General features: G+C 42.5%; 1 protein-coding gene across 7 annotated transcripts in view; it reads left to right on the forward strand.

Moving 5' to 3' along the window:
- The window catches only part of GATB (glutamyl-tRNA amidotransferase subunit B), a 173,506-nt gene that overhangs the window by 76,519 nt on the left and 74,575 nt on the right, over positions 1–22,412 (forward strand). For 5 of the 7 annotated variants that reach the window (XM_068114433.2, XM_078777030.1, XM_078777032.1 and 2 more), the window contains 2 exons: positions 6,743–6,787; positions 19,981–20,176. In XM_068114433.2, the coding sequence (XP_067970534.2) occupies positions 6,743–6,787; positions 19,981–20,176 (241 nt within the window). The remainder of the gene's footprint in view (positions 1–6,742; positions 6,788–19,980; positions 20,177–22,412) is intronic. The other 2 variants (XM_068114434.2, XM_078777033.1) reach the window with 1 other exon arrangement.

A 22,412-nucleotide genomic window follows, 5' to 3' on the forward strand; every position in this document is an offset into this window, starting at 1 on the left:
GTTTTAAAACTAATTAAAACTACTATCTATAATTCCACGGGTCCGATAAAAAACACCGTACTCGCAAGCCGTTCGCTTTGGACCAAACCATTTCATGTAAATAGAGGGGGGGATTGTCACCACTCGCAAGCCGTTCGCTTTGGACCAAACCATTTCATGTAAATAGAGGGGGGGGATATAATTTTAGATATATATATAGTACGGGCATGCCCTAGTTTCAACAATATTGATAGATAAAGGTGATATAACATAACAAATATCATGAAACATTTACATTTTGTAGTCCATTGTATAATTTAAAAAAACATAACTGCAAATTTCGCATGTGGAAAAAGTAAGTACACCCCTAAATTTATCACTACTTCAAATACCTAAAATTAGAATCAGGTGCACCAGCTCAGGTGCAAATGATTAGAACATCGTTATAGAGGATCTTGGAGGAACCTGTGTTATTTAAACCTCAGACATTTAGTTTGGTTTGCTCTTTGTTGTTGAAGTGTGCGGTGTCACCATGCCAAGATCAAAAGAGCTCTCTGAGGCCTTCAGAAAGAAGGTTTAGGATGCCTACGAGTCTGGGAAGAGATTTAAAAATATCTCCAAACAATTTGAAATCAATCATTCGACTGTCATCATCTGCAAGTGGAGAAGATTACAAACAACTGCCAACTTGTTCAGGCCAGGCTCCCCCAGCAAGTTCAGCCCGAGAGCAGACCGCAAGATGCTGAAAGAAGTCTCTAAAAACCCCAGAATGTCATCACGGGACCTACAGATAGCTCTTGCCACTGTTGATGTCGAAGTGCACGAGTCTACCATTAGAAAGAGGCTCCACAAATTTGATCTACATGGGAGGTGTGCCAGGAGGAAACCTTTGCTGTCCACAAAGAGTATCAGGGCAAGACTAAGGTTTGCCAATGAACACCTAGGCAAAGACCAGCACTTCTGGAACAATGTGCTCTGGACAGATGAGTCAAAGGTAGAGCTATTTGGCCACAGTACCAGAAGACATGTTTGGTGAAAACCAAAGACAGCATTTGACCACAAGAACCTGATACCAACTGTAAAGCATGGTGGTGAAAATATTATGGTTTGGGGCAGCTTTGCTGCATCAGGGCCTGGGCAGCTCACCATCATAGAATCCACTATGAATTCTTCGTTGTACCAGAGGGTGCTTGAGGATAATGTGAGGCCATCTGTCGGAAAGTTGAAGCTCAACCGAAGGTGGACCTTGCAACATGACAATGACCCTAAACATACCAGTAAATCCACCAAGGAATGGCTGAAAAGAATGAAATGGAGGGTTCTGGAATGGCCAAGTCAAAGCCCGGATCTAAATCCCATCGAGATGTTGTGGGGGATTTGATACTAGCTGTGCATACAAGAAACCCCTCAAACATCGCACAGCTGAAAGAAATCTGCACGGAGGAGTGGGCAAAAAATTCTCTCAGTCGATGTCAGAGACTGGTAGACAGTTATAAGAAACACCTACTTGAGGTTGTTTCTGCCAAAGGGGGCAATACCACCTATTAGAGCCAAGGGTGTACTTACTTTTTCCACATGCGAAATTTGCATTTATGTTTATTTAAATTATACAATGAACTATAAAATGTAAATGTTTCATGATATTTGTTATATTATATCACCTTTATCTATCAATATTGTTGAAATGAAGATCAAATAGCTGCATGTTGAAATATGTTGAAAAAGTCAAAACTTTACATGGGGTGTACTTACTTTTTCACGTGACTGTATGGATGTATGTATATATATATATATGTATGTATATATATGTATATATATATATATATATCTATATATATCTATATATATCTATATATATATATGTATGTATATATGTATGTGTATATATATATATATATATATATATATATATATATATATATATATATATATACATATATATATATATATATATATATATATATATATATATATATATACATATATATATATATATATATATATATATATATATATATATATATATATATATATATATATATATATATATATATATACATATATATACATATACATATATATACATATACATATACATATATACATATATATACATATACATACATATATATATATATACATATACATATATATATATATATATATATATATATATATATATATATACATATATATATATATATATATATATATATATATATATATATATATATATATATATATATATATATATATATATATTAGGGTGGGCTTCAAAAAAGCAAAATGCAGCTTTTCTCCGGGACATGGTCTATTTTTGTTCCTTTTGGTGTCAAAGGAAGTTCCTTTTGGTGTCAAAGGAAACCACACCACATTTGAATGGAATCCAATAATATTTAGGGGTGCCACATCAGTGATGAATTTTCCCCCATGCAAAAATAGGAATTCCCATTTTTTGGGCTGTATATACACAAAATAAATACATAATTATATATATACATTAAATATAATATTAAAAATAAATATATAGTAAATATACATTAAATAATAAATATACATAAATACACATTATACATTATATATATACAATATATTATACATACAGTTTTGAGACTTCCTATGATCACTATCTGGGCAATTTTCATGCATGTTTTGTACAGGTTCCCGGGGTCAGGGGTACGCTTTTTTAGTGTGTAATATGTAGGCCTAACTTATTGACTGTGGCTCTTTTGTAGAGAGTGACCCTGTGGAGTAAGAATTAACAGGATTTTACCCACATTCTTGCTTATTTTGCAGATATGGCATGTGCTAGTACCAGTGTTTCATTGAAAACTCGGGCTCAGGATAATGTGTATCTCATTGGGTCCACTTCTGGAGATGCCATCAAAGGTGCCAAGCTCCCGACTGTGCATCAATCTCTTGTCCTGTTTTTCCATCACCTGAAGAAGGAGAATCGCACTGCCCGGTAGAGTGCAACCCTCACCATTGAAGAGGTTGTGAAGTTCTGGGAAAAAGCTCACCTACCTACAACGACGAAGCAGCACTGCATCCATCGTTTGGAGAGGCTATATGAAGAATGGAGGAGCCTCCAAAAAGGTGCAAAGCGGGGTGGTGCGACCCAAGAGAAAAAGGAAGCATCCTTCAAGGCCTCCTTGGAGAAGACGTTTGATCTTAGGCATGCAGATTCGGAGGCCATAATCACCAACCCCGAGGACAGGAAGTTTCTTCACGATCAATTCTCAGAGAGGAAGGCTTCAATGGGATCTGTAGACACTGTGTTGGAAGCAAAAACGTTCTTGTGTGTTTGAAAGATCAGCAGCCACGAGATGATTATCGTGAACTCCTAGAACTGACTGTCATCTACATGGGAGGAATCCCACCTCGTGGAATCCGGATCATGGCTCCAGGAGCAATGCACAGAGCCAGATGGATGGCAAAAGCACTATATTCACTACAGGTGTTCATGTTTCGGTCAGAGTTCCACTTGACACTTCGAGAGGCGAGAGAACTCCGAGCCTTCAACATTTTTGTCTGCCTTGTGTATGTACAGGCTTGGTTTCGGGCTCCACAAGCTATTGAGGCTCCCCTGAATGACATTAACCTCTTCAAGAAGTTGGAAAAGTTTGAACAAATCAATCAGAAGATGGCTCAGGCAGCCTTGAAGGCACTTGGCCGCCACACGTGGTACATGAGCCCAGTACTAGTGGCATTTGCATTCTTTGACACCAGAATTGACAAAGAAAGCAAGATCAATATGATTGAAGCATTGAAAAATGACGGTGAAAACCCCTCTCCAAAGAGACCAGCTATCAAACGAGGAACTGCCCTGTCAATCGCTGGCCTCATAACAAAACACACCAAGCATTTCTTCAGCATCCTTGGGACCCCAACTGATTGGATGGATAAGGATCCTGGTTCATGGGAGCAAGAAACCAGCTTTCAGGAAGCAAAGAAAGCCGCCAGTGGCTTAGTCGTGGTGAACGACAGGGCAGAAAGGGGTGTCGCATTGATACAAGACTACAATAAGCTCCTTACAAAGGATGAAGAGCAAAAGCAAGCTCTGCTCCAAGTTGTTGCTGCTCACAGGAAGATGTATCCCGATGCCAAGAAGGCAACAGTGGTGAAACAGGCCCAGAAATAGGAGTTACATTTCTCATTATATTTGGGTTTTTTAATATTATGTGATATGGTGTCTCTTCATTTTATGAACTGAACATTTGGATTGTTATCATTGAATTTGAGTTTTCATAGCAATATAGTGCTATTTGTGCAGCTATTGTAACTTGTGTTTGCTAGAATACAAAGAAAGTGAGTGGAGGGTGGATTTTCATAAAACAAACTTCTGGTTTTGCTTTCGATCCATATATAGAAAAGTTTTGTTGACACCTTTAGTTTGAAGGCTGATGTGGCACCCCTAAATAAAATCAGATTGCTTTCATATTTGGTGTCTTTTCATTTTGGAACAAAAGGAACAACATAAAGCCATGTCCCAGTAAATATTTAAAAAAAATTATTTTGAGCACCACCCTAATATATATATACATACATACATACATATATATATATATATATATATATATATATATATATATATATATATATATACATATATATATATATACATATATATATATATATATATATATATATATATATATACATATATATATATATATATATATATGTATATACATATATATATATATATATATATATATATATATATATATATATATATATATATATATATATATATATATATATATATATATATATATATATATATATATACATATATATATATATATACATATATATATATATATATATATATATATATATATATATATATATATATATATATATATATATATATATATATATATACATACATACATACATATACATACAGCAATACCCCGGCCTACGCCATTAATTGGTTCCATAAGCCGTGACGTAACTCGGTTTTTGACGTAAACCGGGCGTAATGCCTTAAAATGAAGACAAACACCGTAAAACTAGAGTAAATAACTGGAGGAGGCTTCGCCCTGAATCTTTGCTGCTACCCGTCGGGAGTCCCTCCGTTGTTTTTTATGGACGGATCTTCTCCTCGAACAGGGTGACCGGCACGGACGTGTCGACCGTGAGCTGGCTTGTGTGCCGAGTGGCTCCGTGGCCCGCTTCACCACGGCGTGCTTTACCAAACGTGTCCGAGCAGTTTCACCGGTGATCGTGTCGTGTCGTCTGTGACGAACAAACGAGCTCAGGGTTCCGTGAACCCGGCCACCCGGGGGATCGACGCTCGCCTCCTAGTCGTAGGCGTGCCCCGTCTTTCCTCAAGCGGCCGAAGTTGCTTGCTTCTTTTTTTTTGGACGATGCGATATACGCAGAAACGACGACGTACAGGGAGGCATTTGCAAATCCATGCACATGTGCAGTGTGCACATGAACACGTCGATCTGTTCGTCGACGCTGGATGCCGGCGAGATGCCCGACGAGGCACCCCGGCTCGAGGCATGACACGGTCACGGTCGTCCGAGCCCGCATCGTCGTCCTGTTTCACCGTTGCCACGTTGCGTTGGTTGTTTTACACAGTAAAGGAACCTTTACACAGTAAAGGAATAATCACAAAAATAACAGCGAAAGGCAAAGCAAGCACGCGACCACAGCACAGGACAAAATGCACATGGCTTCGCCTTTGTTTTGAATGAGAAACAGCAGCTACACGTACATATACGTACATTAAAAAAAAAATTTAATGTGCTTTTTATTGTATTTTAAATTGTTTTTTTTTGCTTCTTTTATTGTTAATTTTTATGTGCTATTTTATTTATTTTAAATATATTTTTTTCACGTCCTATTATGATGTCGGAGTGACGTAAAGTCGCACATAATGACGTTCGCTGAACTGAAATTTACTCGACACGAGTAGCGTAAAGTCGGATTTGACGTAGGTTGAAATGGCGTAAAACGGGGTATTGCTGTATATGCATATCTATACATAGATATTGTGCCAACGAAGCGCACTGACTCTATGACATGATGCTGACGTCATGTGCATAAATTATACCAACACATCACCTCCAAACTTGGAGGCATCCGTGTGGTACTCAAGTTCTCGCAGACTGAGATTAATGTTCTCTGGTCACAAATAAACAAGGGCAGAGATGTCTCGATCTAGGTTTCATCCTTATTATGGGCTCATCAGGACAACATATTGCTGATCGTTTGTTTTTGACCAAACTAAGCCGCTAATAAACACAGATTGAACCCCCTAACTTGACGAGGGAACAAGGCACACCGAGTCTCGCCACAGCCATTGCTGCATGACCTGTTAGCAACAAGTGTACTATCTTGACGTTCTGCACTGCCTTATGAGTAGCAGCTGAGTGATGACGTGCATTCATTCCAGTACACGTTGATGTCATCTGTTATGTATTAGAAACACTATATGTCACCCCTCTCTCTGCTCTTTAATGAATGTTTCGGAAATATTAAAGTCGTGTTCCATAACTGGTTTACGGGGTAAAATAGGAGATAGATTGGAATAGTTATTTGATCGTACATGTTGGGGTAAATGTGATGTAATTGCAGTGAGAGATAAAATGTGTTAACCAAGTGCATAGAAAGCTCTCTCCTCCACCGTTTTTGTCGTGTCAACTAATTTTCATATATGTGTCTGACATTGAAAGCATGTCCAAGCTTTTTTTATGACCTTTGGTTGTTGCATTAAGAAAATGTTTGAATACTGTTTTTTGTTTAGGAAAACGATTCCTATGCGAGATAAAGAAGCCAAGCAGGATTATCGGTGAGTTGGAGCAATCAATTTAAATTGTGCTTAAGAACACCAATCGTTGTCATTTTGTGTCCCTCTCGTCCAAGTAATGTATGTACAATGTCCGAGATGAGCTTTGGAAGAGGACAGATAATAGTCCTGAGGTCCAGATCCAGGCTCGACGAGGTTTGATCAAGCTAATCAGAGCCACAGTCACAAATATCAGTCGATGTGCATATATACACAAAGAATTAAGTTAAGCACCCCCCCCGTTTTTTTACAACCTCGCACATTACAAGTTTGTTGTCGTCAAAACAGTGTAATATACCCATGATATTGCTATATTTTCTGGAGAAGTGATATTATGGTCACATAAAAACATAACAATCATGCCGTTTTCAATATTTTATTCTGAATAATTTAAGGTGAAATTTTTTGGGAATTTTAGGCATATTTTCACCTCAATTTAAGTATGGAGCTATAGGTCCATCACGGACAGTGTGGATGACGTTTATGTTTTCTAACGTACAGTCATTGTTCTGAGAAGACCTCTAGCGATCTTTGCGTCAATAACGTGTGTAGGACCCACGTGATCGGATCACTGACTCAACCAATCACTTTTTTTCACTTTGATCACTCAATTTCATCAATGGATAATTGCTAATGTCATACCAATCATTATTTGATCTCACATACCTTAGAATATATGCCAATGTATACATATACACAAAGAATATATATTAGGGGGTGCTTACCTTAATTCGTTGTGTAGGGGTGCTTAACTTAATTCTTTGTGTATATATACACATCGATATATTCCCCATGATCGAATCTGTGCGTCACAGGCCTTTTGCACAGACGCATTGCCATGAAGGAAGAACATACCTTTGGTGAACATCCCTCCATGTTTGTCTTTAATGATCTGCTATTATTTTTGCATCAGGCTGGTACAACATTACCCTGTGGTTGGAGTTTTGTGAGGCATGTAGTCCAAGCGATAGCATCCCAGAAAACCGAGGCCATGATCTTGCTGGTTGATTGTTCCATGTTAAATATTTTGGGTCATGGTAATGTAGAAGAATTAAACTCCAATTAGGATCAAAAACACAATTTAAATCATCTATAGAACGAGATGGTAGTCATAGAATACTTACTCTACGCAATCGACTTGGTGCGAGCCAACTCTTCTGTTTTTGAATAGGTTTTTTTTTCCATTGATCCAATATGGCTGCCAGACGACGTGAGCGATGACATCATAAATTTATATTCTCGAATATAATTGTTGCATAGATCAAAACAACAACAACAACAGGCATTTTAAGGCCATTTTCCCCTGCAAGAGTGGGGATTAGCCTTGTGGTCCCCATGACAATCTTCTCCATTTTGCCCTATTTTCTGCATCTCCCCTTGTTTAACCCCCTTGCCTGCATTTCTTATTCAACCATCTTTAGCCAAGTCTTTCTCGGTCTTCCCCGGCCTCGACTTCCTTCTACATTCATTTCCATCACTCTTCTCAACCAGTCACTTTCATCCTTCCTCACCACATGACCAAACCATCTCAACCTGTTTCTCTTCACAGCATCCATCACAGGCTCTATTCCCATCATCTTTCGCAATTCATCATTTGTCTTCCTCTCTCTCAACGATACTCCACACATCCACCGAACCATTCACATTTCCACCCTTGTTGCATAGATTGTTGTTGTTGCATATATTTCCACCTTTGTTGCATATAACCAATTGTTGCATAGATCACGCTCAATACATTTCAAACTGATCAGACTGAGTGTTGTCCCTGTCGAATTATGACGTCATAATTATAATGACGTCATCGTTAACAACACCTATTCCCAACCACATTTCCAAGCTGGCCTCCAAAGCCAGTCGCCGACTGAGCATCCTCCATCGTGCGAAGTTCTTCCTTGGCACCTCTGAGCTCCTCATCCACAGGAAGATAGAAACCAAGGCTTTTAGAATCATTGGAATCTCCCGCGATGAAGCTGATTCTGAGGGCCTTTCACTCTCTCACCGAAGGCAGGTTGGTGGTCTTTCTGTCTTCTGCCGACTCCTCTCCGGCCTTGTTGCCCCAGCTCTGTCTATGCTGTGTCCCCCAAATATTCCTACAGGATGCACAAGATCTGCCAGCAACCCTCTTCTGGTGAAACTTCCAAAATCAAGACTCTCTGCTCACCTTCACTCTTTCATTCCCCTTTTCTCCCATTTCTGGAAGAAACTCCCACACTCTCTTCAATGCCTCTCCTCCTTTCAGGTCTTTAAAACAGCTGTTCACCACCATCTCTTATCTTCTCCCATCCAAAACCTTGATCATTTATACCGTGGCGGCCATATTGAAAATCACAGCGCCCCCATGAACCTTCCTCGACTCAACCCCTACACACACCACAAAAATGGATTCAATCGGACAAGCTGTTCTGCTTGAAATTGACGGAAACCAATTTCAAGATGGCTGCCATGGTGGCCATATTGAAAATCACAGCGCGCCCATGAACCTTCCTCGACTCAACCCCTACACACACTGCAAAAATGGATTTAATCGGACAAGCCGGTCTGCTCGAAATTGACGGAAACCAATTTCAAGATGGCTACCGTGGCGGCCATATTGAAAATCGCAGCGTGCCCATTTTCGATAGGAACCTTCCTCTACCCAACCCCAACACACAATGCAAAAATGAAGTTAATCGGACAAGCCATTCTGCTCGAAATTGACGGAAACCAATTTCAAGATGGCTACCGTGGCGGCCATATTGAAAATCGCAGCGCGCCCATTTTCGAAAGGATCCTTCCGCTACTCAACCCCAACACACACTGCAAAAATGAATTTAATCGGACAAGCCGTTCTGCTCGAAATTGACGGAAACCAAAAGTTGACGGACGCCCGGATGGCTGCCGTGGCGGCCATATTGAAAATCGCAGCGCGCCCATTTTCGAAAGGAACCTTCCGCTACCCAACCCCAACACAAACTGAAAAAATGGATTTAATCGGACAAGCCGTTCTGATTGAAATTGACGGAAACCAAAAGTTGACGGACGCCCGGAAGCCCACCGGACGACGCCCGTGACGACAATACCCCTTAGCCCAATTTGGGCTGAGGGGTGAAAAGTGAATTGTGAACCATTGATGGGATTTTGACCAAACTTGGTGTAAGTACTGTCATACCCCGTTTTACGCCATTTAGACCTACGTCAAATCCGACTTTACGCCACTCTTCTAGAGTAAATTTCAGTTCAGCGAACGTCATTGTGTGTGACTTTACGTCACTACTACGGACGTGAAAAAAATTAAACAATTTAAATAATTGGATGTTTTAACGTTGATGTTTTAACGATCAAAACAATTTAAAATACAATAAAAAGCACATTAAAAATATTTTAAAATGTATGTACAGTATACGTACGCGTAGCTGCTGGTTCTCATTCAAAACAAAGGCGACGCCATATGCATTTTGTCCTGTGCTGCGGTCGCGTGCTTGCTTTGCCTTTCGCTGGTATTTTTGTGATTATTCCTTTACTGTGTAAAGGTTCCTTTACTGTGTAAAACAACCAACGTAACGTGGCAACGGCGAAACATGACGATGCCGGCTCGGACGTACAGTATACGTTTGTATATATACATATATATAGGCAGGACCCAGTACCTCCAATGACGGGGGCTCATAGTGCGAGAGGACTGGGGGGTGATAGTGGGAGATAGTGTCCGATGTAGAGGGATGGTAGCTCTACCATCCCTTACGTTGGGGCAAAGGAGCAGTAGATTTATGGGGTTTGGCAGTGTGAACTAGCCAAGGGCGGGCTAGGATATTGTTAGGGATTTAGAAGGATGACAATAGGAGACCGAGATTTAAGTCGAGACATTGATACAGGTAGAGGGGACGTAGTCAGATTAGAAGGATGTTAATGATGAGGGAAGTGCTTAGTATAAGGGAAGACAGGGAAAGCACAAGTATTCGAGGGAAGTAGTTAGTTAGATGATGCTGTGTGTGTGTAATTGTGGGTGCCTCTTGGGCTTGGTGAAATGAGGCATTGGTCGAGAATGGTTGTGTGTGTGAGAATCTGGTTGTCCTTGAACTTGGTGAAATGAGACAATGGTCTGGGATGACCGGAGAAAGTGTACGAGTGGTGTATTGAGGACATGTGTAATGGTGTTGAGTGATTGACTTGCATGGGGTGCAAGTGGATAAATGGAGAGAATACTTGGTGTGTAGGAATAAATGGTGTGTGGAGTGAGTAGTGTGGATTGAGTGGTGTTAGGCTAGTGGCCAAATTGAAAAAGGGGCCTAAAATGTGAGAAACCCCTACCCACGGTAGAACAAGTCACAACCTATTTTTTCTTGAAGAGGGATGTTTGGGGAGTTAGAAAATCATGGTTGTGAACCTGAGATCATTGCACAACATTTTGAAAATCACGTTTACATATGTACCACTGCAGACTGCAAAAATGGATTTAATCGCCACAGATTTTGGCTCATATATTTGTTAATACTGGTGCTACAAACACAAATTTGGTACCAAAATGTGCGGAATGATGACATATATATGTGTAAAAACCATTTGTGATGTAACAAAGGCTTTTGTGTGACCTACAGGCAAAAATAGTGGAATTTTGCGCAATAAATCAGCTTCGGGTTTACCAATAAATATCAACTAAACAATTAATTTCTTCATAAGTATTTGAGTTGTATTACTACATATTACATCAAAATAACCCTCTATCATTCTCCTTTTTAGAAATATAACTCATAAAGATAAATCAGTTGAATTAATAGAGTTATTACCGAAACCATATGTCACCCCCCCTAAAAGTAACCGACATTGATTAATTTATAATACATGTATATGCATTAATCAAACAAGAATGATTTTAAATCCAGTTGCAGAAAATCAATTTTGAGCTTGATTGCCTTTTTCTAAAACTACTGATATATACTTATCTTTAATTATTTCATTTCAGATGCTTGTGCTGACAATTGATCTGCAATTATGGATCTGGAACCACCTGTTGTGAAGCGTCGTAAAATTGACACTGACCACTGCATCATATGCTTTAAACCCCTCAACCCTAAAAAGCAAGAAGTTGTAACGAACCCAACATTTAATGGTTTGAGTGCAATCTTCAAAGCAAGTCAAATCAGAAAAGATGACGTTTATGAAAGTATCTGGCCTTTGCAACAAGACATATTGAGTCTTGATTTGAAAGTATCATTCCACAAATTGTGTCGGGCCAAGTATACCAGCAAGTCAAATATCTCCACATCCAACCCCAGTGAGAGTGACCAGCAACCATGCACGTCTGCGGCAACAGAACACACAAGAATCAGCAGAAATGAAACAGCTGGGTTTGACATCAGGACTAACTGCTTCATTTGTGGAAAATCCAGCACTTCCAGAAACAAGCTTACACCGGTATCTACAGGAACTGGACAGTCCACCAGAGAAAAAGTTCTGGCAGCAGCTGACAAAAGACAAGACAATAAAATACACATGCGCATGCTTGCCTTTCCAGATTTGTTCGCCTATGATGCCAAGTACCACAGGTTATGCTATTCACACTATATTTCAGAACGGAACATCACTGCTGCAATTCGTAAATCAGGAGAGGAAACAATGGGCACATTACATGATGAAGCTTTTGATGAACTGAAATGTTATCTGGAACAAACTGTGTTCTCCAAAACTAAGACAGTGACACCCCTCGTTCATCTGAAAGATGAATACGTTGGATATTTGGTTTCACTGGGTACCACGAATGCAGAACAGTATAAAACTTGGAAGTTGAAGGAGCGATTAACTAAATATTATGGTGACCAAATAGTCTGTGTAACATTTGATGGCCACACTGACATCATATGCTCTTCTTCTGTGACCTTAGGTGATGCCCTGAGAAAAGCCACGATTCTGCAGAGCATGACTGATGAACCAGAATATGAAGACATCCCGTCTGATGTACCATCAGCCATAGATAGTGAAATGCATACTTTGCATGCTGCAGCTGGTATCCTGAGGAAGCACATGGCTGATATCGAGCATGTTGGAAATATGTATGCACCTGTCGAGGAAACAGATATTCAGCACTGTGCAGAATTCGTTCCTAATACACTCTACGACTTTATTCAGTGGTGCACCAGTGAGAAATCACACACGAATGTAACCAGCTGTGGTGATGAAGGTCAATTTGTATTTTGATGAATTTGTATCAAACGTACAAAATCCGTTTGACCTACGTACTGTACCTGACGAATTGGTCAACATCGCCACAGGCCAGGTTGCTTCACAAGAAGTATCAAACGGACTTGGACATTTCTTAACAGACGCCCAGAAATGCAACAAAAGTTTTATCGAAAAGCGACTTCTTGCTGACCAAACCAAGAGTTTCTGGGAAACAGACTCACGAACAAAGACACCAACGTTTGCGGACATGTCAAAACCCATGAAAACCAACAAACGAGATAAATTGATGGTGGATTCAGAAGTACTTTTCCGGCGGCTGCTTGCTGTCTCAAAGAAACGCGATGTCAGTCTGGAACAAGTCCTGACACATGAACTGGCTCCTGTGCCACCGTCCCTCTTCAACAATGATGGGACAATGCGAAAAACCAACAAGGCGGATCTGGCAAAGAAGTTAGAAGCTAATTGTGAGGAAGTCCAGGTGCTCGAACCCTCTGACCAACATGATACTGCTTATGTCATTGATGGGATGGCACTACTTCAGGCACTTGATGAAGCCCAGTTTGACACATTTGACGATCTCGGACGTACCATAATGCAGAAGATTCAGTCACTGCTTGCTAGTAACCAAGGTGTGACATCAGTTACATTGGTTTTTGACAGGTATGATGTACCACTCTCTATCAAGCAGCTGGAAAGAGAATGTCGCACTGGTGGAGAGTCAACACCCAGATATGTCATCGATGGACAACGCACAGTTCCAAACTACAGGAAGTTCCTGAAGAACACCAAAAACAAATCAGCGCTTGCCGATTTCCTCTGCAGTTACTTGACAGTAGCCGCCCAATTGCAGCTTGAGGAAAACCAATCTGTCACACTGGCAGGAGGCTTTAACGATGGCCTGCTAGTTAAAGTTGTGGATCATAGAGGCATCCGGGAACTACCTGAATTGTTCAGCACACATGAGGAGGCTGACACACGGCTCCTGCTACATGCTATCCATCTCGCCAGAGCACACTCAAGGGTCATTGTACGATGTGATGACACTGACGTGTTGGTCCTACTCATCTATTACTGTGGGAAAGGCATGTTTGGGGACACCAAAGTGTGCATGAATGCAGGTCACTGTACAAAAACAACGAATCGTCAGAGATTCATTCCTGTCAACAGAATAACGGATGACATCGGTCAGGATACGTCAAGTTGCTTGCCAGCATCACATGCTATAAGTGGCTGTGACACAACCTCCGCGCTGTTCAAAGTCGGGAAACGCACTGCATATTCGAAACTCAAGCAAAACATTGCACACTTGGCACCACTGTCACGGTTAGGCCAAACCAGAGATACAACCAATGTCGTCAGCACTGCCACAAAATATGCTCTGTCGTTGTATGGTTCAAAGTCAAGTCACACACTCGACCAACTTCGTTATGTTTATGCCTGCACAAGTGACAAACCAGCATCTCTCTTCCCACCAACAGACGATGCTTTCGAACAACATCTGAAGCGAGCAAATTACCAGGTGGCGATATGGACCCACAGCCATGTAGCGAAGCCTGTACTTTGGAACCCCGATGGTAATGGATGGCAGGTCAGAGACAACAAACTTGAGCCTGTCATGTTCCAAAAGGATGCAGCCCCAAGGGAGGTTCGAGATCTCACGCATCTCTACTGCACCGACGATGACTGTAGGCAGAGCAGAACATGTCATTGTATCTCTGCAGGACTGACCTGCACTGAATTCTGCTCGTGTAGTGCAGACGATTGTCCAAATGTTGATGATTCTGTTGTCTTTGACGACAGCACTGATGAAGAGCGTGACTGAACTTTAAAATGTATTGCATGTATTACTTCATGTAATAGATGTACATAGGTTACAGTGCATGTTATGAATTCATTATCGTCATATGTGAAATAGCTTATATCAACATGATGTCTATAAAAGTCACTTTCACAATTGTGTCAGAATCTTAAGTCAATTCTTCATGTTGCATATCTGCTTCGGGATTTCTATCGGTCAGCATTAGTGTGGCGACATATGATTTCAGTTATAACTATATCATTTCAGTGACAATTATATCATTAGATATATTTTTCAAAGGGTAAATAAACTTGGATTATGTTGATGTAACAAGTATGACTGCAAGTCCAATATTTTTGAAGTAATTAATGTTTTTGTTGATATTTATTGGTAAACCCGAAGCTGATTTGTTGAGTAAAATTCCACTATTTTTGCCTGTAGGTCACACAAAAGCCTTTGTTACATCACAAATGGTTTTTACAGATATATATGTCATCATGCCGCACATTTTGGTACCAAATTTGTGTTTGTAGCACCAGTATTAACAAATATATGAGCCAATATGAGCCAAAATCTGTGGCGATTAAATCCATTTTTGCAGTCTGCAGTGGTACATATGTAAACGTGATTTTCAAAATGTTGTGCAATGATCTCAGGTTCACAACCATGATTTTCTAAATCCCCAAACATCCCTCTTCAAGAAAAAATAGGGTGTGACTTGTTCTACCTTGGGTAGAGGTATGCCACCCAAAACCTCATTTGGCCACTAGCCTATGTGGAGTGCATGGTGCGAAGGAGTGGATGGGGGAGGATGGACCCCTTCACGAATACCCGGGGAGGGTAGTTTAAAGTTAGGTAGAGGGAGTAGGTAAATTGTTTGGAAATTGACATCTGTGGTGCAGGGAGTAGCAGGTTGTTGCTTTGAGGGGTGCATGAGTGAGTGGAATGGCTGGGTGTGTGGGCTTAATTAGAGAGTATGGTTAAATGGGCACTCCGCCACTGGTAGTCTGTCGGCCAGGTGAGGCCACAGCTAGGCTCTGGGAGCCAGGTAGCGTTCAGTGTAGAGTTCAGTGGGGCCCGAGGATCCGAAGAGAGGACCCGGGTAGCCCAATGCCAGAGAGGGCCTTTCCCGAGTTAGGGTAGTTGAAGGAGCTAGGCAAGCTCGGGTGGCGACTTCAGTGGCGGAGGTGCGCAGGTAAGTAGGACCTGCTGGTAGAGCCACACGACCCAGCCCCGAAATTGTGCGAAGGCACAGATAGAAAAAAGGGGGGAGGAAAACCACCTTTAGAGGCCATTTTTCCCCGCAAAGCGGGGGTTGGCCTTTTTCGGGAACCGTGGTTGTTGTTGTTTTTCGGTCCCCTTTTTGAAGCAATGTTTTACGGCCGGATGCCCTTCCTGACGCCAACCCTTTTTTGCCGCCTTTAACGATAAACAGGGAATTACCAGTGAGCTGGTACTCAAATTAGCCGACCTCGGAAGGATGACAGGCTGAGTCAACCCCCCTGGCGTTAATTCAGCGAAAAGAAAAAGCGAAAATAATTCAGATAAAAGGGGGGAGGGAGACCCCAAATTTGGAAGGGCACCACAGGGTGGGTCAATGGGAATTGGTTTTTAGAACCACATAGTGTAAAGAGGCCAATTGATTGGCAGGGCAAGACCCCGGGTAGTTTAAAGAGTTAATGTCAATTAGAAGGATAGTTAGGATGAAGTCTCTTCACACCATCCACATGCACTCACCAAGGTGACAGGACTCCAAACCAGGTTTTGCAGATGATTTGGAATGAAAGACGCATCATGACGTGGGTGAGACATTGTGTTTATTCCATCTCTTCCTTCTTGGGAGGGATTGAAAATGAATTTGGCATAAAGGTGGATAGAAGAGACAAGACGGTAGAGACGGAATTTGCAAAGTGTAAATACGGGGAGGGGCAAGGGTAGTGTAGGTTGACATGGGGGGGTGACGAACAGCTAGGGACGAGCGTTCTCCGCTCGCTCTCCCGCGCCCCTCATGTTGCATTACCTTGTTTTGACGTGTACCCTTGTGCCCTTTCCCCCGCTAACCTCTGCTTTGTCTTTCCTCCCCACCCATGGTCCCATATCCTTTGTTGAGGGGAGTGTGCAGGAACCCTGAGCTGTGCGGCTGCACTTTTGTAGTAGATATACCAAGTAGATACCCTTGATGCATATCCTTGTAAAGAACCGATCGACGTGTGCATGTGCACATGTGCATGGATTTGCAAATGCCTGCCTGTACGTCGTCGTTTCTGCGTATATCGCATCGTCCAAAAATAAAGAAGCAAGCAACTTCGGCCGCTCGAGGAAAGACTGGGCATGCCTACGACTCGGAGGCGAGCGTCGATCCCCGGGGCGGCCCGGGTTCACGGAACCCTGAGCTCGTTTGTTCGTCACAGACGACATGACACGACCACCGGTGAAACTGCTCGGACACGTTGGGTAAAGCACGCCGTGGTGAAGCGGGCCGCGGAGCCACTCGGCACACAAGCCAGCTCACGGTCGACACGTCCGTGCCGGTCACCCCGTTCGAGGAGAAGACCCGACTGATAGAAAACAACGGAGGGACTCCCGACGGGGAGCGGCAAAGAATCAGGGCGAAGCCGCAGCCTTCTCCAGTTATTTACTCTAGTTTTATGAAATATGGTGTTTGTCTTCATTTTAAGGCATTTTAAAGACATTACGCCCGGTTTACGTCAAAAACCGAGTTACGTCACGGCTTATGGAACCAATTAATGACGTAGGCCGGGGTATTACTGTATATACTGTTGCGGATCCCGTGTCTGTCGACGTACAATGGGGGGGGGGGGGGTTAAGACCCCGTTTCCCCACAGACGTTCCACGGGCCGTCGACTGCGACGAAACTCGCGCCCGGCGGGTTGCGCAGCAATTCCAATCGCCAATCCCCCAACCATGGGCCGAAGGGTTATCGACCGTGATCTGAATACCTTTGAGACCACGTGACCGGGAAGACCGGGGATTGAACTCCTCGCGATCCCACACCTAGTTCAATCAGGCGTGCCGAGCGAATCACGCATTGTGGGTATTGTCGTCACGGGCGTCGTCCGGTCGTCCGTCAACTTTTGGTTTCCGTCAATTTCAAGGAGAACGGCTTGTCCGATTAAATCCATTTTTGCAGTGTGTTGGGGTTGAGTAGAGGAAGGTTCCTTTCGAAAATGGGCGTGCTGCGATTTTCAATATGGCCGCCACGGCAGCCATACGGGCGTCCGTCAACTTTTGGTTTCCGTCAATTTCGAGCAGAACGGCTTGTCCGATGAAATCCATTTTTGCAGTGTGTGTTGGGGTTGAGTAGAGGAAGGTTCATGGGCATGCTGCGATTTTCAATATGGCCGCCACGGCAGCCGTCTTGAAATTGGTTTCCGTCAATTTCAAGCAGAACGGCTTGTCCGATTAAATCCATTTTTGCAGTGTGTGTTGGGGTTGAGTAGAGGAAGGTTCCTTTCGAAAATGGGCGTGCTGCGATTTTCAATTTGGCCGCCATGGCAGCCATCTTGAAATTGGTTTCCACCATGCATGGGCTGAGGGGTTACTCCCGCTTTGCGTTACTATTTATTACTCTACGTTATCTACGGACCTAATCGAGCAGCAGAATTTGGTTTGAATGATGCCGGGTCAATGGGGAAAAAGACACACGAGCAGGTCGAGAGGAAATACAATGTGCACGGCTTTATTCACAAAAAGCACAAAAAAGGACGAGAAACAGGCTTATCATCAATCCTGACCTAACTATTCCCAACACGGGCGCTTGGCACACTCGCACACAGAGGATAAATCACACCGGTTAGACTCATACCAGGAGGACGTGTGGCCGCTGATTCGGGTGAGGGCAGTTCCTGCGCGTAGCATACGGGTCAATCCGGTAGACAGCACGAAGGAAGATCAGCATGAAGAACGACCAGCATCGAGAAAGATCGGCACGAAGAACGACCAACTTGGAGGAAGATCAGCACGAAGAACGACCAGCACGGAGGAAGATCAGCACAAAGAACAACCAGCATGGAGGAAGATCAGCACAAAGAACGTCCAGCACGGATGAAGATCGGCACAAAGAATGACCAGCACGGAGGAAGATCAGCCGAAGAACGACCAGCACGGAGGAAGATCAGCACGAAGAACGACCAGCATTGAGTAAGATCAGCACAAAGAACGACCAGCATGAAGGAAGATCAGCACGAAGAACGACCGGCACGGAGGAAGATCCGCATGAAGAATGACTGGCACGGAGGAAGATCAGCACGAAGAACGACCAGCATGGAGGAAGATCGGCACAAAGAACGACCGGCACGGAGGAAGATAAGCCGAAGAACGACCGGCACGGAGGAAGATCGGCACGAAGAACGACCAGCACGGAGGAAGATCAGCATGAAGAAAGACCGGCACAGAGGAAGATCAGCACAGAGGAAGATCAGCACGAAGAACGACCAGCACGGAGGAAGATCGGCACAAAGAACGACCAGCACGGAGGACGATCAGCCAAAGAACGACCGGCACGGAGGAAGATCAGCACGAAGAACGACCGGCACGGAGGAAGATCAGCATGGAGGAAGATGAGCACGAAGAACGACGAGCACGAAGGACGACCATCTCTGCCTTTTTATCTGGGGGGGAAAGCCCTTCAGAAAGGTTCCACGGATCCTACCGGCTGCTGCCGGTCACGTGATGTCATTCAACCACGCCTACCTCTGGAAGGTTCCACGTGGACCATTCTTGCCCACCCACGAACCAACGTCTTCTTCAACAACACAAGGGGTTGGAATCCTGCCTAACTCTACGCATGTCTGCTTTAATTACTACACAATGGAAAGGGAGCTAATCTTTACATTTAATAAGAAATAACTGACTAATGCAGGCTACATCTTTACATTTGTCGTGTAATTAACTAGAGGGGGGTTTCTTTTATTGCTCAACCGTAACAATATTATGCTGCAAAAATGAACCGATTTAGATTTCAGAGTCTAATGTCAAAGGTCAGTCATGTCAGGTAAAATTATTGTGATATTTGCGACGAGCTAAAGGGATTTCAATGAAACTTTGTACAGTGTGTATCATAATGTAATAATGAGGGCGGAGGCATCTCGGTCGACTCGAAGCCGTTCTAGTTTTTATTTAACTTGTATTGTGGTATGTTATCATTTAGAAATCCTGCTGCTGCTACCATCCGGCTATTATTTTCCCAAAACTACTTTCATCTGGTGTTTCTTTCCATCAGCTTTATGCCAGAACCAAACTTGCCATCTCTGGTGCTGATGGGTGATGATGAGAGACCAATGAATCAGAGGCAGAATAGGCAAGGCCTGGTGAGTGTGTCTGCTCTTCGTGCTCTTCTTCCTGAGCTCCCTGCCAGCCGTCGATCACGCCTTATTCGAAATCATGACCTTCGCCCTGATCTCGTCACCACACTTGTTGTGAGTATTTTTGTTATTTGTAGTGACAGAGAGTTTGGGTGTGGGGTTGTGGGACTATATGAGAATGTGAAATGTCAGAATTTTGCATATCCTTCATGATATGCAAAAATTGTGTTTTTTTCAAAATGTTTTTGCTTTTCTTTGCTAAAAACGACAGTGAATGCCATCTGTCCTGGATGATGACATTGAGACTTTGAATGGCTATGTTTTAAACAGGGCACTCCACACTTTCTCAAATACCTGTACGCTGAATAAAACGTGGGTGTATGGAAATCTTTAAGGCCGGGGATATGGGGCCCGCCTAGGCCTTCACCTGCTGTTGGTATCGAGATATTACTCTTGTTGGACATAGACATATCATGAACATAGGCATGGACATGAACATATCGAGATATGTTGGACATATGGTGTCGTACATTCTGCACCATTTTAGGCAACAAACTACATATTTCGAACCTTTGATATTTATGGGTGTAAATCTCGGAAATGTCATGGTAAATGGACATTAAATGCAAATGAATTCACTCAAGCAAGTGTGAATTATTTTCAGAATAGTTTGTGCTATGAAGTTAATTTCTCGATCAAATTGTTTTTTTTTCGACACGTTCACCACACTCCAATGCAGTCATAAACCACCATGGATACTTTTACACCACCAATAATGGTGGTGAGGTTGTAGGCCTCTTGATTTATTGAAAAAGTTGTTTTTCCAGTTTAACGTGTGGACACGCATGTGCAGTTTGCCAATCCGAAGGACAGCACACACACATTGATGAATACATACAATTTTAGCAAAATGCACACACATTGAGTAAAAAAAAGAAGATTTGTATTGTTCATCCCCGTGATTGTTAAACAGCATGGAATCCGTGAAAGACACATTAAATCCCGCTTGGAGTTTGCAAAAAAGCACCTAAAGGACTCGCAGACTGTGAGAAACAAGATTCTGTGGGCTTTCATGTGTCTTTCACTGAGGAGAGGCTTCCGTCTGGCCACTCTGCCATAAATCCCAGATCGGTGGAGTGTTGCAGTGATGGTTGTCCTCTGGAAGTTTCTCCCATCTCTACACAGGATCTCTGGAGCTCAGCCAGAGTGACCATCGGGTTCTTGGTCACCTCTCTTACCAAGGCCCTTCTACCCCGATTGCTCAGTTTGGCCGGGCGGCCAGCTCTAGGAAGTGTCCTTGTTGTTCCAAACTTCTTCCATTTAAGAATTATGGAGGCCACCGCGCTCTTGGGAACCTTCAATGCAGCAGAATTTTTTTTGTAGCCTTCTCCAGATCTTTGCCTCGATGCAATCCTGTCTCTGAGCTCTGCAGGCAGTTCCTTCGACCTCATGGCTTGGTTTTTGCTCTGATATGCATTGTCAGCTGTGAGACCTTATATAGTGTTGGAGAATTTGTAGCTGCGAGACTCACAGGACTCCAATGACCGGACACAGGTTTACAAAAGGTCTGGTTTATTAACTGGTTATTCACTTCATTCCATTTACCAAATAATACCGCATTATTCAATGGCTGAGATTAACTCTTTTCGCATGGTCCTTCTCGTTCGGCTGATGTTCCTCCGACACTCCCGTTGGTCAGAGCTCCTCGCAGCAAGTACTCCCGACTTCCACGTTTGCTCCCGTTATATGGACAAACTGGATTTTAATCCCCTCTCCGCTGGTGCCCCGAGGTCATGCATGTACCAAGTCCTGGTATCAGCTCGCTCCCCTCCTGTTGTGAGTTCCGTTTACCAAACGATAGGGGGGTGCTTCAGCCAGGGGCTGTGACCAGGTGGACAAAAGATTATCATGTTCGGGCGCATTCCTGACTCATTTACAAACTCGTCTTTCACAGAGTTTGCATGTAAAATATATCTGCTTTGTTACCAGGTTAATTAATAAGTTACCAGTGCCAATTAATAAGTTACGCTGAGTTACACTTCCACAATTCCCTCATCTTTTTGTTTTTTTGTTTATATTAACCATTAATCTAAACATCAATATAAGTAAACAATCAATCACTACAAGTAAACATCATTACAAGTATAAGTAAATAATCAATCACTTTGGTAATCAAATTCCCTTGGGCATACACCGTCATCCTGCAAGAATCACAAAACATTTCGTTGGTCATTGACTCCTTCCATATCGTTCAATCTATTGCATTTGCATCACAAATATATTTTCAAAACAACACTTCACCATCACCAAGATACAACAATTTCACTTCATTTTCAAGTTTTGTAAAGCA

Source organism: Myxine glutinosa, chromosome 4 (genome assembly GCF_964187855.1).
Source record: "Myxine glutinosa chromosome 4, kmMyxGlut1.1, whole genome shotgun sequence".
NCBI lineage: Eukaryota > Metazoa > Chordata > Myxini > Myxiniformes > Myxinidae > Myxine > Myxine glutinosa.